Here is a 17,269-nt window from a genome sequence, read left to right as displayed (position 1 = left end):
ATAAACAAATATGAGATATGAAGTATGATAAAATTATTTTATATAGAAAAGTCAAAAAATAATCTATTTAGATATAAATTATAAAACAATTAGTCATAAAGTGTGTTATAATTACTGTGTATCAAAATCTCAATAAATAATTCATGTAATAATAAACTATATTAAAAAAATATGAGGCATGAAATGCATTATAATTATTTTATATTGAAAGATTAATAAATAGTCTATATAAATGCAGGTTGTATATAATTATTTAATATCAAAAAATTAAAAAAATAATTCATATAGATATATTTTATAAAAAAAATATGAGTCATTATTACATCAAAAATTAATAAATAATCAATGTAAAAAATATTTATAAATTAATTTTATATTTTTTAATAAATAATCAATATAAAAAATATTCATAAATTAATTTTATATTTTTAATGTTTTTTTAAAATATATTAAACAACAACATGAGTTACCTGGTTTTAAGTTGACCAGACCAATTATATTTTCAGGTCTTTATAATTTGAAACCCGTCCATAACCCCGGGTCTCAAATAAATGTTAGGTTGTGCCAGGTGGCATAACCGTGCCTTATACCACGGAAAAACAAGGGAGATTGGCTTCCACACCATGACCCCGTTGTTTAAAACCCAAATCGGTCCGCCGGGTCAACTTGGACCCGGCTGACTTGAGAGACTACAAATTCTGGTCTTGTATTGTTGCCTGGACTGGCCCCACTATAAAACGATACCCCACATTTTAGAGAGCTTTCACCCCTCTCATGTCTTCTCCTATCCAAGTGCACTGCAATTTTCACTCTCTAAAAACGTTTCCCCACCTATCTTCCTTTGTACCCTACAAAATTTGCGGGGTCCCACAACTCGAGACCCTGCTGACTATAAAGACAACATTGAAGAAACAGGGTTTTCCTGGCTCCGTCCATTTCCCTATCTGTCTCTCATCCTCAACAAAATTCTCCCCATGAAATGGCAGATCACTTTGGAGGCGCAATCTCTCTCTCTCGAGAACTCCCCAACACCTCTGATGACTCCTCCTCCGATCATAGCCCAAGAAGTGTCCCTACACTCTCCGCCACTCCTGTAACTGCAGACTCTCCATCAAGACTTGGTCGACCCCACAACAATACCTCTCCTGATGATCACATCCACCACAACAACATCCAATCAGTTCAGATCCAGAGAAAGCCAAGAGGCAGACCTCCGGGCTCAAAAAACAGGCCTAAACCACCCATTATCATCACCAAAGACTGTGAATCCTCCATGAAGCCAGCCATCCTCGAGATCTCCGCTGGTTCTGATGTAATCGAAACCATCGTCAACTTTGCTCGTAGAAACCATGCGGGCATAAGTGTTATAAGTGCAACTGGGTCTGTTGCTAATGTTACTCTTCGCCACCCAGTATCTCATACTCCTTCTCTATCTCTACATGGACCGTTTAACTTGCTTGCATTGTTTGGCTCTGTTGTTGGTTCTCTCGCAACAAAAAAAGCATCATGCGCTTCTTCTCCTCCTGGTTCTGCAGTGCATTCTTGTTCTTCTTTTGGGATATCTCTTGCAGGGGCACAAGGGCAGGTTTTTGGAGGTATAGTGGCTGGAAAGGTGATAGCTGCAACGCAAGTTGTGGTGGTGGCAGCTACTTTCTTGAACCCTACGTTTCACAGGCTACCAGGTGAGAATGACGAGGCTGACCAAGAGACTAAACCTAGTGTTGGCGGCGGCGGTCCTGCAAGCGAGTCTTGCGTTAGTACTGGCATGTCCATGGCTGTTTATGGTGTGGCTAATCCAACTCCAGTCAATTGCCAGATGTCTCCTACTGAAATTATGCACTGGCCGGGTCCTCCCTCGCGCCCATCTTATTAGGAGAAATAAAATGTTCACCTTTCTTGGGCAAGGATTTAGGTGCAAAATCGAGTTAGATGACTTGCAGTTTGTGGTAATTAGTTTTACAAAATTGTCTGGTGGTGTTTAAGAAAGTGAAATTTAGTTCGAGAATTTTATTGTTAGAAATTCAACTAAATTGATTTGTCTTTCTCTGGATGTCTAGCTTTTGTTCTAGTTCTTGGATTTTTGTTGTCTGGTGCTTGTTGCTAATTTTAGACTATACCTTCTTAATTCTAATATTTATGAAGCTTCTATATGGACACGAACCCTTTCTTTTCCTTGTTTTAGTTTTGCTGTTCCATCAATGGCGGATATATGCTTTTATATTTCTCTAAAAGTTAATCTGGTTCACAAGTATGTTTGTAAATTTCTTTGTAATCCTGAAGAAGAGGGGTGGCATTTGCATGCAGGCAGGTAGTGCAGAACCCTCTCTGGTTTAGGCTATTGTTACCATGTTGTTTTCTGTAGCCAATGACCTGATGCCAACGTCAGATCTTTGGGAATTCAATGCCAGGGGTCCTTAAACCCCATGGGAAAGGTCCGAATTTCACCTTCTCCCAAGCAATTAAAGCTCACATGCAGATATGCCTTAATGGAAGCACGAAACTCTATCCAAAGCTGTCAACTAGTTCTGTAGGCTATAGCCTAGCTAGATAACTAGACTGTATTTCTACTATCATATCTGGTAGCTTTCCTTACCGAGTCATCTTTTCTTTTTTGTCATGGTCAACAACCCAGTTGATCCATCTTCGTTTTCACATGACAACTGGTTTTCATTACAACTGGTTATTATGGAACCATAGCCTAACATGAATGTACTTAAAAGTGCATGGGTACAAAATATTGTACTTATTCGAGGCTTCTTATCTGAGAATGTCTAAGTTAAAAAATAAAAAATAAAAAATTCTCAATATTTGGTTCGTTCGTGTACCTTTTGTAGTATGCATATTAAATAAAACTACTATTCTATAGTAGGTGCGTGTAATTTGTTTGCCAATATTATATAGTATTTGGCATGAACTTTTTTGATATCTCACACGATATAATTAACGAACAGATATCATATAATATCTCCTGCTGTTAGCTAGCTAGATACATTCCATCCTACCAGTACCAAGCACTCGTACATTCGTCTTCCATGGTGATCTGTAGGAGACTTTGCTTGTTTTTTAGCTGCTATGTGTTTCTCTAGTCCATGAACCATTTTCTTCGTATTATAAGGTAGTCTCCAATACAAGAGCTAAAAGTAGAGCTAAAAAAACAGATAAAAAAAAAACTTAACTTTCATCCCTCATTTGCATAGCTCTCATTTGCATAGCTCGAGCATACTGTAGGAATGACAAGCTATGACATTGGTTCAGAAACATGGCATGAAGATAGTGAGTCCAAATTCCAGTCAAAATACACAGTACATACTTTGCTTTCAGACGTGACAATCACTGCATTTCCCGACTTAACACCCCCCCACCCCACCTTGTTAGTCCTCCATGGAGAGGGAGGGAGGGAGAGAGAGAGGGGTAACTTTTTTTTTTATGTACTCGGATAAAATGATGAAAGTTACTCAGTACCGTGGTGAAAACATGGGTCAAGGTGACTGCAAGGACTGAGAGGGTTTAGGCCAAGTGGGTGCACGCGGGGTCAGTAATGCAGTGAGCTAGTCTGAGGTTTGTACACTTTGTCAATCTCTTATTGGCCAAGTATTTTCACGAGCTATGTAATTGTTAGAAAGGAGGGTAAAAAGCTGGTCTCAATTGGGAGTATTTCTTTCCATCTAGTCTAACATTTAAACAACCATGCCGGGATTGCTATTTTTGTGCCTGGATTTGCTTTCAAAAGGGGTTGAATGTGCAAATATGAAAGGCTTTTTCATGTGTTGGGAATTGGAACTTGGTTCCAGTGTGGTGAGCTGTATGCATGTAAAGTGGGTCTTGTTCTTGTTGCTTCAACCACGTCCAAGAGTAAAGTTTAGGTTAGGGCTTAGAGGGCCGTTGTTTGGCTAACGTTCTCCAATGCAAAGGCTGGTTTAAGTCTGTACTTCGAAATTGAATACGGAAAGTGTGGGATTGACAGATAGAGTTCTTTGTCCGTTGGTTCTCTTTTGGTCCCCAGTACATATCCTACGGTTCATTGCAATCTTCTGCTGCATTTCCTTCCTAATTTATCGATTGCTATCGTACTGCACTATGCAGTCATTAATTACTTTAAGCATAATTACGAATTACGATACCTCCTGGACTTCGACGGTTCGACCGATTGGATTTAGATCCTTGTTCTTTCAGACATTGAATTTACACCCCTTGAACGCTTGAGCTCTTAATTTGTTAAATTAGATGCTTTTTAACACACTACGAGAGAGTTGTCTTAGTTTGTTCATGATAATGTTTCCTTCTTGCGTACTTGATTTTGATGCATGTTCTGTCCAAATCTCAAACGGATTATATATATAACAGCTCGAAAGTGCTTGCCATAAATTCTAAATTTGGTAGCTTTTCAAACGGAGAAGATGTTAAGAATTAAAGAAAAAGAATTCAGCTGTGCTTGCTGAAGTTTTAAAATGAGAATCAGATGTGCATCTAGTCATTGGATCCTATCTTCACAGATTTTCGACAGTTGATCTCAACAGCAAGAGGTTCATGTGTGCTACACTTTACGCAAAAACAATCGTCGTATGGACTAGCTAGTTAGCTAAACTTGCCCATAATGCGTGTCACAGGGACTCTAGTCTCACTGCACAAAGCCTTTTCTCACCCTTTTTCTAGCTGGTGTTTAGCTACAATGATGTGTTTTTGCTCATACAAAAAGGTTTTTCCACACTTTAACTCATTGTAATTAAGCAGAATTGACATGAACAACAAGATAGAATAGTGCACGACATGTACAGTAAAATTTGCAACCTTCATTATTATCTCAACAAATTACAAGGCAAAACTATCATAATAGTATGAAAAAAGGATTGTCACTTTCCTGCCGAATTCGTTGCTGTCAATGCAAGGCTGCCACTGTATATTGCTACCAAATTCTAGACAACTTGCATTCATAGACGCGTCCTCCCGCCTAGGCCTCTTAACACTTTGCCATTGAGATGTCATTATTATTAATCTTATTTTGTATGATGATACGGTCGAAGTTACTATTCCTCATGGACCCGATGCAATCCTCTTCCTGGACTTAGATCCCCTTCATAATAATAATAATAATAATAGAGAAAGAATTGAGAGAAAGCTTTATTAAGGAATATAAGTTCAAAGTCTGAAAATCTGAGATGAGTTTCTTACTATTCAGTCTTTAATTATACACTTCCATAGATTCTTCGTTTTTTTATTGAGAGCTTTATTAACGAGAAGAGATTTTCTGTAAAAACATTATATTACAATATGAATTTACGAAATTGTAAGTAAATTTATGAAAAAATAATTAGAATTTTATTATTTAATTTTTATTAAATAAATAGAGACGATGATATTTGAACTCGTGACTATTTAGTTTTTTAGGCTCTAATATTATATCAAATAACTATCTCAACTCAATAATTTAAATTATTAGATGAAGTCTTAATACATGATTTATATTATTTATATTAAATTTTTAAGTAATATTACAAGGAATATAATAATTATTCTAAAAATATATATATAATTATTTAATTCCTGTTTTTTTTTTTAATTCAATGCCTCTTGATTCGAATACGAAGGTAACTAAAGATGAAGTGTTAGTAAAAAGTTCCAGAGATGTTGAAATATTGTGTTTAATCATTTACAAGCAGGATCGAGCATCATTCCAAATTGTAATAATTTGGAATACAGCATGAATAATATATGTGACCTGATCTGGTTGATTATATAAAAGAAATAATGTCGAAAGCTTTGAATTTATGAAAGAGTTCGTGCAACTAATTCATGGATGCTTGGATAGCTTAATTCTTCTTCATAAACGACGGCTTACGTGTAAATATGGATATTAAATATTTAGACAAAATATTTGTAAACAATCGAACAAATAGTAGTTATTTTTATGATGACGTAAGTAATACTAATTCAAGCACAGGACACTGCTTTTCAATTTTTATTTTTTTTACAGGGCCATTGGAAAATATATTCAAATAATATACTGTGGAGTTTGAAGAGTTTTTTCCTAGACTAGCTTAGTATAAAAAATATTTTCTAATCAAGTATAGTAAAAAAATAACTCTCAAATTAGCTTAATAGTTGATACATGCATAGTATACGTCAGGTGTTACATGCTCAAAATATTTAATTACACATATGTTACATATGTATAGCAATTACTGCGTTTATTTGTGAAATATTTTTCAATGTTGTGAAAATAACTCGGATTGTGAGCTAATCGCTGGACTCGCTGGGGATTTTCTTTTATGTCAGTTCTGACTTGACAATCAAGTTTGACATGTTCATGGAATCCAACTTCTTTTCACCGGCCATGACATGGACATGGTTACTAGTGAAGTCGTGAAAATTTAAGACATGAATGATGTTTTCATGATTTGTATAATTGTGTGAGGTAGTGTTTATTTTTTAAAATGATTTTTTTATTAAAAATAAAATTAAAATATTATTTTTTTATTTTTTAAAATTTATTTTTAATATTATTACATCAAATTAAATCAATAGTAAAACACTAAGAAAATAATTTGAAGTAAAATCATTTTTAATTATTTTTACATTGTAAAAATAAACAGTATTAAATTGTGTTTTAAGTTCTCTTAATTGAGCTTGAATTTATGAGCCCGGAGGTGGGCAAGGGGGTGGTGCTCACGTGCGTGCACAAAGAATTCATGTGTGTGGAGCTAGGCAATTCGCTGCATGACTTCTTGGAATTAAAAAAAAAAAATATAGAGAGGTGTTTTACCAAAGCAGGGATAGGAAAAGGCAAGAGACCAGTCCGATTGGAGTGATCCTATCCAAAAATGGATAAAATCTTGTCCGTTCAGGCGGAGTCCAGACCGGCAGGAATTCTAACCAAAAACGGACACAAATTCTGTCCGTGAATGAATGAGTTTTTTTTTAAAAAATAAAATTGTGTCCTCATTAACCCTGTCCTCTCATGGTATTGGTACAACGCCTTTAATCTCAAATCAATGATCCCATGAATTTGCGAGTTTAAATCTTAATATGTGTAATTATTGATTAAAATATATATTTTAGAATACATCATACTGATATGGAAATATGATATTAAATATTATCTATAAATATATTTCATGTTAACTAACCAGAGCACACTTGTTATCGTCAAATTAAGAAAAAGGAATTCAAAAATGCTATTTTATAGAAAAAATAACGAGAAAGTTGATAAGTTATTTGACTGGTGAAATTTTCCAAATTGACTATGTGATTGGATAAAACGCAATTACTTGTAGTGTACTGTTGTTGTTGAATCAACAGGATTTTAGCTGGAAATCTTTTATACTTGTTCTGCAGCAAACTACAGTGATGGCAGACTAATGGGCCTTCCGTGTGCTACAGGAGAATTGGATTCATAAAGATACGAGAAAAAAAAACGTGTCTCTCTCAGGATTAAAAAAAAAATAGAAATAAAGCATTTAATGTTCAATAAAAAATGGTGGGTGAAGAGAGCTCCGAAAAAAAAAACGTGTCTCTCTCAGGAAATAGAAATAAAGCATTTAATTTTCAATAAAAAATGGTGGGTGAAGAGAGCTGCTTCTCAGCTTATGACCTCACGAGTCTAATCACTAGCATTCAATTCAATTCGCACCCCTCTGATTTTTTTCCCCTGCATTTCTAACGAGATCATGTGATGTGTTGAGCCTGACTGAAGGTTGACCTTAATTTCATGTGATACATTGCTTGCTGCTGATGATTTGTCAAATTAAATAAATTTTGGGCAGAGATGGTGTACTTTTCTAAACTAAAATACAGATCCTAAGTAATTGAATGAGATTCCATTGTATACTCCTTCCTAGCTTGGGTTCCTGTAACCCCAGATTCCCAACATTTTGGATCGTTGATCATGACTGGAATCACTGGATTCGGTCGCACATCAGAACATCCGATCTATGCCCGAGACACGGTGGAAGTTCCGAGGAGCGGGCGTATATATATTTATATACAGAATGCATATGCGGGTGTGTGTGTAATAAGATCTTAACAAAGCAAAGCTTGTTGAACCGAACAAAGCGAATAGATGAAGCAAGTTTTATTGAAATGAGTAAAGCGGTAAGCAGCAGCAACTGGCAGGCTAGCTTTTGCCTAAAACAAGAAACACCAAGGAGGAGGGGAGAGAAGTACAAGAGGAAACAGCACTAAGAAAAGCAGTACATATGACACATAGAGGGATCAAGCAGGTTTGCCAGTGGACAGAGGCTTCTTTGCATTGGGTGGGAAATGAGAGGCTTGATCTTGATTGTGTTGATCGATGGGAGGATTACTTTTGGATGTTTCATTGTTGACAGCAACAGTTGTGGCTCCAGATGAAACATGAGTGGTGCTATCACCACCTGCAGTTGCCTGTCCGAAGTCTGCTAAGGGCTCATTGCCGGTGAGAATCCCTGGTGGGAGGACTTGAGATGCTTGGCGTCTATGGCGAGACATGAGTCTTTGCTGCTCTTTGATGTTTGTTTGAGGGGGGGAGAGAGAGACAGAGAGAGAGAGCGAGAGAGGGAGAGGGGGAGGGATTGATTTGAAGGCCACGGATGAATCATGGAGATTGAGTCTTGAGGTATATATAGACCTTTTCTCTTCTTCTTTTTTCGTGGTGGTGAGCGTGAGCTTTTTTTCTTTTTAATGTTTCGGTCAGATGATGTTCTCAAGGAAGTTAAACCCAGATAAGATTAAAGGTAATTAATTATTTCTGTCTACGAAATGAATTTATTTATTATGCCATAGTATTTATTTTCCTAATTTCATTGATTACCTCTTGAATTGTAATTGTAAGATGGTGTAGTTACAACTCACAAAAAAAATAATTCCAAAATACAACAAAAAAAAACACGAATTCGGATTTTCTTGTACTCTTACAAGAACATGTCCGGTTCATGTTTAATCTCACAAGTAGTCAGTTTTGAATTCCATTATTTATGAATTAAGGTTTAATCATGTCTCTTCTTTCATGTTTTGTCATTTCTATTAAATCTAAATAATTAAATTCAAATGAAATGGAGATTGTTTAGTGCGAAACAGATATGACAGAAGTTTAACTCTTTATTAGTCTATTTCTCTCACCGCATCTAAATCACAGATTTAGATTCTCTTATGATCTCATATAAATATGTTCGAAATCTCACAATTAGATTTGAATTCAATAATAATTTATATAGGTTTGGTAAGTGAAATAATAATTAAGAAAAAAAGTTAAATTGTTGCCATTTTTATGATATACTAAATCATGTATATTTAATATGAATTCAGTGGTTTGATTTCGATAAAAGCTAACGAGTGTATTTAGGGCATTTATTAAGAACAATCTAAATGCATTTATTGTACTATATTTATTGTCAGATCATGTTGAAAACATAAATATTTAAATAAAAATACTGATATTATTATTGATATTATACAAGTGTTATTACCAATACAATTAATTAAAAATCTTGGGTTGTAAATATTGTTTATATTTTTATTTTTATTTTCATTCTCATCCTCACAAAATTTTAGAGGAAGCAATAATATAGTATAGGCCAAACCTGAAAAATATCATACAATTATATTTAAGTTCTAATGTTATAATCAAGTTATTTTTTATATCAATTTAATTTATTGAAAGACTTTTAGAAATTCCCAATTAAGAAATTCCATATATTTTTAAGGCTTTATTCTATATTTTCATCTCACTTGTGTTTATATATATATATAAGAAACAACATCATTTTGTAAAGAGACTAATGTTTTCTATTAAGTGATTCTAATAAAGTCCTTAATTAATTAATGTTAATTAATTAACACGTGAAGATTTTTAGGAAAAGGTATATGTTTTGGTAGTTATTTTTATTTTTTTTAATTTAGTTTAGAAAATGAAATATTATACTTACTAAATTTATTTTTTTAATTGGTTCAAGACTTTTATTGTTTTTCTTTTATTTTCAAGTTTCCTAGTTATATAGGTTAGTTTTGGATTTTTTTTAAGGAATTGTAAAAATAAAATATTTAGTAATAAAATTATAAATTAAGATTTCGTGTGACAACCCTATTCGGCTTCAATTTTGTCTTTCTAGCTTGCTATCTCCTAGTGTGTTGTTTCTGTTCGAGTCAATTGATATCGAAACCTAGCAATCCTTATAGTTATTTATTTATTGTGTGCTAGAGTAACTATGGCTAGAAAAGATACTCAAATATGACATGTTCTTGCAGAAGAGGATAAAAAAGTTTATCCTCAATAAAAATATATTTAGAAATTAATGATAGAAGACATATAGATACTTATTGTAGAATTAAAAATAAATGTTTAGGAGCTGGTGATAAAAAACATGTAGAGATGAATTGCAGAATTAACCTATCAGTTAGTGGAAGGTCTTAGTGTGTTATTTCTATTCGAGTCAATTGATATCAAAACCTAGTAATCTTGATGGTTATTTATTTATTGTGTGCTAGAATAACTATGGCGAGAAAAGGTACTCAAATATGATGTGTTCTTGCAGAAGAGGATAAAAAGGTTTATCTTCGATAAAAATATATTTAGAAACTAATGATAGAAGACATGTAGATACTGATTGTAGAATTAAAAATAAATGTTTAGGAGCTAGTGATAAAAAATATGCAGAGATGAATTGCAGAATTAACCTATCAATTAGCGGAAGGTATGACTTTGAAGGATCATGAGAAGAATGATCAAGGATCCATGGTTAATTTTGAGAACATGTTTCAGAGGCATAAGCAAAGGAAACAACTTTTTAATCAAGATGAATATGATATTAAAACTAAAAGTTTTGGTGATTCTATTTCCTTTGTGGATTTGAATCAACCACCAAAACTTGATGAGGATTGTAAAGATGATGTTAAAGGAGAAGATTTGGATCCAAAATTCTTGATTTGTGATGTTCATGCAAATGAAATAAAATTAGATGTGGTTCTAGAGATAATTTTTTTATGAAACAAGTTGCGAAAGAGATACCTTACATATGTTTAAGGAAGATTTTGGAAATGATGAGGTCAGAATTGATGTTATTGTACTTTATATAAAAGTTGTGTGGTAAATTTTCAAATCTCCTCCTAACATTAAGATTGATCCCGTTGTTAGAGAGACTTAGCGTGACAGATATGATGTTTCTAACAAAAACGTTGAGCGCGTAAAGGGTTGGAAACTTTTAATTGGATATTTATGAAATCGAGACAAGAATAAATTGAGCTCAATAATGAGTTCTTTCAAACTAAGAGAAACCGCTTCATAGGGATTTTTAGAAAAAAAATATTTGTTTTTTTAATTAATTTTATTTTTTCTAATTAGCTTAGGAAATTAAATATTATGCCTAATAATTTTTTTTCCTAGTTTGTTTATGATTTTTAGAAAAAACATTAATGATGCACATGAAGTAACTATGAAGTAACTAGTAATATCCTATTAATTATTAAAAAACATTAATGATTCACATGAAGTAACTAGTAATATCCTATTAATTACTATTTGAAGTTCACTTTTTAGGTTGCTTGGAACCCTTATGATTGAATTCAATTTCAATGGTTAAATCAATTTTTATGTTTTGAATTCTTTTAATGATACAATTAGCCCTTCTAAAGATACAAATAACAAAGAAAACTCTCCATAAATTTTTAATTTAGCTTTCTCTTACAAAAATATATTGTATTTAATGCACATACAACAAGAGAATATATCATGCTATTAGGCTCGTTGGTCTAAGAATTTAAAAATATTAATCATTGTTAATTAATCTTTTCTATATAGCCCAAAATAATCACCGTACTCTCACTTAAAAGAAAAAAAACCATTATGAGAAACAGTAATAAATAGTCGATAAACAACTATATAAATCTAAATACAAGATATAATTTTATAAATTAATTTTTTTAAAAAGACTATAAGAATTAAGGGCAAAATAGTCAAGAATGGTAATTCAATTCATTTCCACATGTATTCCAAATACTATAATTGAATTTAATTTTATGATTTAGCATTTTATTCCAAACATGAAAATTATAATAGATTATCAATTGAATTCAAATTACACATGTAATTGAATTCAATTCCATATGTGATTTGGTTCCAAATAAGATATTAAAAAAAAAGAAACATAAGAAGGACAAATAAAATAAAATAAAATCTATAACCCATTAAAAATGATTACAAAATCTATAATTATGATTTCTTTCTAATCCTTGTATCTATTTTTCTTTATTGCCTAATTAGAACCAAATCACATGTGGAATTGAATTCAATTCCACATATGATTTGAATTCAATTAATAATAATTAAATTTTTTTAAATAAAATACTAAACTAAAAAAATTCAATTCAATTATTTGAAATACTTATAGAATTGAATTAGCAATCTTAATAATTTTACCTTTAATTCAAATATTATTTTTTTGGTAAAAGAAAAAAATATTTCTTTATGTTAATATGAAAAATAGAATCCATGAATTATTTTAATGGGAGAAACCATCTCTATTAATTTTTTCCTTGGAAGACAAACCTATTTATATAGTTGTGGTCAAAATAAGATTAATTAACCATTTTCTCTTTTTTTATGATTTTTTTAGTGATTTTCTTTTTCACTCCCCAACATCTAAAGAACAAAATGTAATAAAATAAAGGTTTTAATTGAAACATAACAATCTAAAACAGAAGGATCAAACATGTATGATTTGAAACTTTAGGGATGAGATCGAATTTTGCAAATTTTTTACAGACAACCCTTTTTTTCATCCATTAAATATTCTTGGTCCTATTTTTTCAAGGTTTTAGGCAATAAATTTAAATTGTATTTTGCGAAATAAAGCTTTAGTTCAATGTTAAAATACTTTATGACACATGGGATACACAATGAAATACAAGTAAAAATAGACATTAATTTATAGAATATGAAATCATGATTTAAAAGGATGAGGTTGGAAAGAAATACACAATGATTTATTTATAAATAAATAAAAACTTTGAGGGATAAAACTAAAACAACCTCGGCTATATATAATATGAGAAGATAAACAATGAGCTAAAGTGGTTTTCGGTTTTCTTTGTTAATCTTGGTTTAGCATTTAAATACTATTGAAACATCGAACCAATAGAAAATGGGTTTTTTTTTTAATCTTTTCTTTTCTTTTGAATTCTGATGAGATAGCATTTAAGTACAATAATGCACGTAATCTAATAGAAGGAAATACAAATACGAAGAACATAGTATAGTCTATTTGTTGGAGGTGTCAGCAAGGCCATCGCCCATGTGAAGGGAATAATGAGACAAATGACAAGAGGATGTGTTGGAGGCCTCAAGACCACTTCCTCCTCTTGGGGTCACCACACCACCTAAGTTACGAAAATTACAATTCTCTTGTTGCACCACACATTTTATGTCATGAGAAAAGAAAAGGGAAGCCACGTTCCTTGTTCAAGTTCTATGCTTATTCCCCCCACGTTCTTTCTCTCTTTTTCTACCACCTCGCTTTCCTTCCCTCTCCTTAATTCTTTTTTTTTTCTTTTTTTAACTTGCAAAGAAGATATTCGAATTTTAAACTCTTCAATAAGAGATGCAAACACTAATTGTGCTTCTTCTTCTTCTTCTTTATATATAAAATGCATACTAATTTATTATGTTTTCAATTTATGATTATTTCTTTATTAAACCGTAACCATTATATGGTTGTCATGTTGTTTACATATCTAAGTGGTGATTGGACACAAACCAGTTAAGATGATCTTTGATCAAAGGATTATGGTGATCAAGATTGAGAAAAAAGTTGGTGGACCGCATGGCATAATTTATTCAAACACGTATAGAAGATAGAGTGAAATCATGGTATGGAGAACTTGTATCTCGAAAAACGTCTTGATAAGCTTATTAACTTCCGGATTTAATGTGAATTGTGCATGTCTCTAGCTCGCTGATTAACTCTTTTGGTCCAAACAACTGAATCCAAACGCAGTTGTTAAAAGAAATTCATGGAAAACCCCGGACCGAGTTGGCAAAAAATTCGATTTAATTCTTCATTTATTTGGAATGATTTAGTAAAACCAGGTTAAAATCTAATCATTCATTGCATAATAATATTTTTTTAATCTATTTATTTACAATTTTTTAAGAGATTAACTCATATCAACCCCACCTTTCAGCCCATTATCTTAACTTTATCGTGTATCGATATCTTATCTGGTTTGTATAACCTTGGCACCCAATGCTCAAATTGAAAGATGAGCGAGAGGTGATAAATAATTTAAGGTAAAAAGGTGATAAATCATGCATTCTCCTCCCAATCATTTCTATTTGGAATGATTGTAGAGTACAAGGATGAAAGCAGTGAGGGAGGACCCTTCATATTCCTCTTCTTTACACACAAGTCCAAATATATGTCTATTTCCACCAGAGAAGGCATAGTGTAACTGGGGACAATAATTAGTTTCTGGAAAGGCCGGGACATTGTTTTCGATCATGGGGATGGTAATGCCTAAAAGATTAGCACCTGTTTCCTTCGATCCATGAATAATTAATGTTACCGTCTTAAATGCAGGACAAGCGGGGGGCAGTGCTTGACGTAAATGATATCTCGAACATGGTAAAACCCCAGTTCCTTGCCTTCTATGCATTAATTTATTGAGTTAAAGCTTAAAAAATGCCCTTGTTTCCAAGGACCACATGGCATCCATTTTTTATCTACATTTTTCAGATCGTGCAGATCACGAATTGAAAAATTATTAACATTAACGTTAATGATCAACAAACAAACAAAAAAAAACTAAACAAATCGCACCTTCACGGTAGCGTTCTTATCCATCCTTCTTATAAATCACTATTCACAGCTACTGCTGTAGCTTTGTTTTGGAAAGTATTGAATGGCTGCAAATGATAAAATTAAAATAATGTGGACTGAATTTGACATTGATAATAATGGGTACCCTTTTCTATTTTTGTTGTTCCGAAGGGGTATATTCTACACTTCAATCCCTCAATTTTAGTTTTTTTAAAGTTTGGCCCCCTTTATCCTTGAATCTTTTGTTTGGATCTCAAGCTTCATTTGTTTTGTGTTTTAATTCCTGGATTTCGATGGATAAAAGAGAAAGTCCCTAGAAAGTCCAATTATTTTATCATTTCTTAATGATACTTGTGTCTTCCAATGTAATAGTATTAATTATTTTTTGAATAGTTATATATGAACTTGATATGCGTGATTTTAATTACAAAAAAAAGTATATATTTTTAAATTTTTTTATATAACTTGTCTCGATATTATTATTGTTATAACTTTTGAATACTTTTGCATTAAACTTATTAATTTATTTCTTGATTTATTGCTTTTAAAATCATAATAAATTTTTATTTTTAAAAATAAATTTTCCAATAAGAAAATATTTTATAAAAAAGGGAACTCATTGATAAGGGAGAGAGTTTTCTACTAAAAAGGTACAATCCTTCATATTTATTATTGTTAGATATTTTTTAGATCTTAATTTAAATTGCGTATAGTTTCTATGCAATAAACAACACATCTAAAAGAAACAATATGCATTGATAAAAATATATTAATAAAAATAGAATTTATACTAACAATTATATATTTTCTTAATAATTTAATTATTGCATCTGCGTTGAAGATTCATTTTTTATTGCCATACAATTAAATAAAAGAAAGATTTGAAGAGTGTTATACGTGATGAGATCAAATAACAATATATATATATGTATGTATGTATGTGTCTATATATATATATATATAAAATACCCAAACGTAGCATGGATAAATGACTAATAAAGTTTAAGTAATAAAAAAAGAAGTCATTTCATTAAACTTGAGAGATAAAAAAAAGGAGAAGTCCGATAAATTTTGAGCACGTCTGCATATGGATAACTTCTGTGGAAAACATCAAATGGCTACCTGTCAAAAATTCCCTGGTTTTTGGAGCGCACTAGAACTATAAAGTTTCTGATCTTTGGGCAAGTACGTACGGTCATGGGACAGGCATTGATATTTGGGCAGCTCATTTATTATCAGACACCACAGGATCACACATGGTGTGCATACCAAAGGCTGTTCTTTTTACGCAATCAGTAGATGCATGGATTTATGTGGGATCTCAGCTCTTCCTGGCCACATTCATGTATGGGAATCTGTGAACTGAATCCACATGAACGGCACTGCTCTGATGATGTGGGTCTGTGTTTGTCTTCGACAACCTCTCGGGACCCGGCCTTTAGCACGATGGATTTATCACTGTGATCTGGTCTTAGTCCAGGCCATCGTCGAAAAAAATAAAAATACCACTCCAAAGAGTTCTTAGCATGCATCATTTTTCTTACAGTGATTGGAATTCCGATTTCAAGTAGATTATAAAGAAGCTTCAGCTGCTTCAATTTGCTGGTAATCCTGTTGCCCCTTCTTCAGTCTTGTTGCATCAACTAGTTGTTGCTATAAACTGTTAATTGGGCATTATCTCAAAGGTAGTAAATGTGTTTCGAAAATCATAAAGGTCATGTGTTTTCAAAGTAAAGTCGTAAATAATAGACGAGATTGGAGAATCAAGTTTTTTCATGTATTTCATCTAGAAAGTGGACAAACAATGTGAGATACTACTCTTAAAAGAAAACGTGAATGAACAAGGATATAGTTGATCACTACGGACTACCTGCTAAAAGAACTTACAGATATGCTTCACCCTTGGTAATTCCTTTTCCATTTTTTCTTTTAAAAAAATTATATTTCCCAAGTTTTTTTTTCTCTTTAATATTTTATTAATTTTAAATTAATTATTATAATTTATTTTAGTTTGTTTTCTATAAAGTTATCATAACTATAAATAAATATCTTTGTATTTTGTCAAAACTCGATTTTTACATATATTTATTTTTATTATCGTATCATTTAATAAAAAAATTATTTTAAAAAATAAAGTTTTTAAATCTAATGAAATTCATAATTCGAGTGTTAAACTTAAGTTGTAAAATATGTTTTTGTTCCAATATTAAAAAAATATTATCTTGAATTTTTTTTAAAATTCAAATCATGCTTTCACCGAAGATTTAGGTTATTAGAGTTTTAAACGAACATCATAATATTTTATTGATATTTAATTTTATAAGTATTTATTTTTGTTAACATATCATTAAATAAAAAATAATTTTTCAAAATAAAACTATTAACACTGTAAAGTCCATAATCTAGATCACAAAGTTAATAGGTTAAGTTGTAAAACTCAGGTTGATCTAATTTCTTACCGTTTTAATATTAAAAAATATCATTTT

General features: G+C 31.9%; 2 protein-coding genes across 2 annotated transcripts; one reads left to right on the top strand and one right to left on the bottom strand.

The window, feature by feature from the left end:
- Window positions 1-912: 912 nt before the first annotated feature.
- On the top strand, window positions 913-2,050 carry LOC105114308 (putative DNA-binding protein ESCAROLA). Its single transcript, XM_011010823.1, has one exon. The coding sequence runs from the start codon at window positions 980-982 to the stop codon at window positions 1,871-1,873; it is 894 nt and encodes a 297-aa protein (XP_011009125.1). The 5' UTR covers window positions 913-979; the 3' UTR covers window positions 1,874-2,050.
- Window positions 2,051-8,045: 5,995 nt separating this feature from the next.
- On the bottom strand, window positions 8,046-8,553 carry LOC105114307 (uncharacterized). The gene has a single exon (XM_011010822.1). The coding sequence runs from the start codon at window positions 8,461-8,463 to the stop codon at window positions 8,209-8,211; it is 255 nt and encodes an 84-aa protein (XP_011009124.1). The 5' UTR covers window positions 8,464-8,553; the 3' UTR covers window positions 8,046-8,208.
- Window positions 8,554-17,269: the final 8,716 nt, after the last annotated feature.

Source organism: Populus euphratica, unplaced genomic scaffold (assembly GCF_000495115.2).
Source record: "Populus euphratica unplaced genomic scaffold, PopEup_1.0 scaffold511.1, whole genome shotgun sequence".
In the NCBI taxonomy this organism is placed as follows: domain Eukaryota; kingdom Viridiplantae; phylum Streptophyta; class Magnoliopsida; order Malpighiales; family Salicaceae; genus Populus; species Populus euphratica.
This window is presented reverse-complemented; position numbering and strand designations above follow the sequence as displayed.

Coding starts and splice junctions, on each gene's coding strand:
- LOC105114307 (XM_011010822.1), bottom strand. CDS start 8,463: ATGTCTCGCCATAGACGCCAAGCATCTCAAGTCCTCCCACCAGGGATT.
- LOC105114308 (XM_011010823.1), top strand. CDS start 980: ATGGCAGATCACTTTGGAGGCGCAATCTCTCTCTCTCGAGAACTCCCC.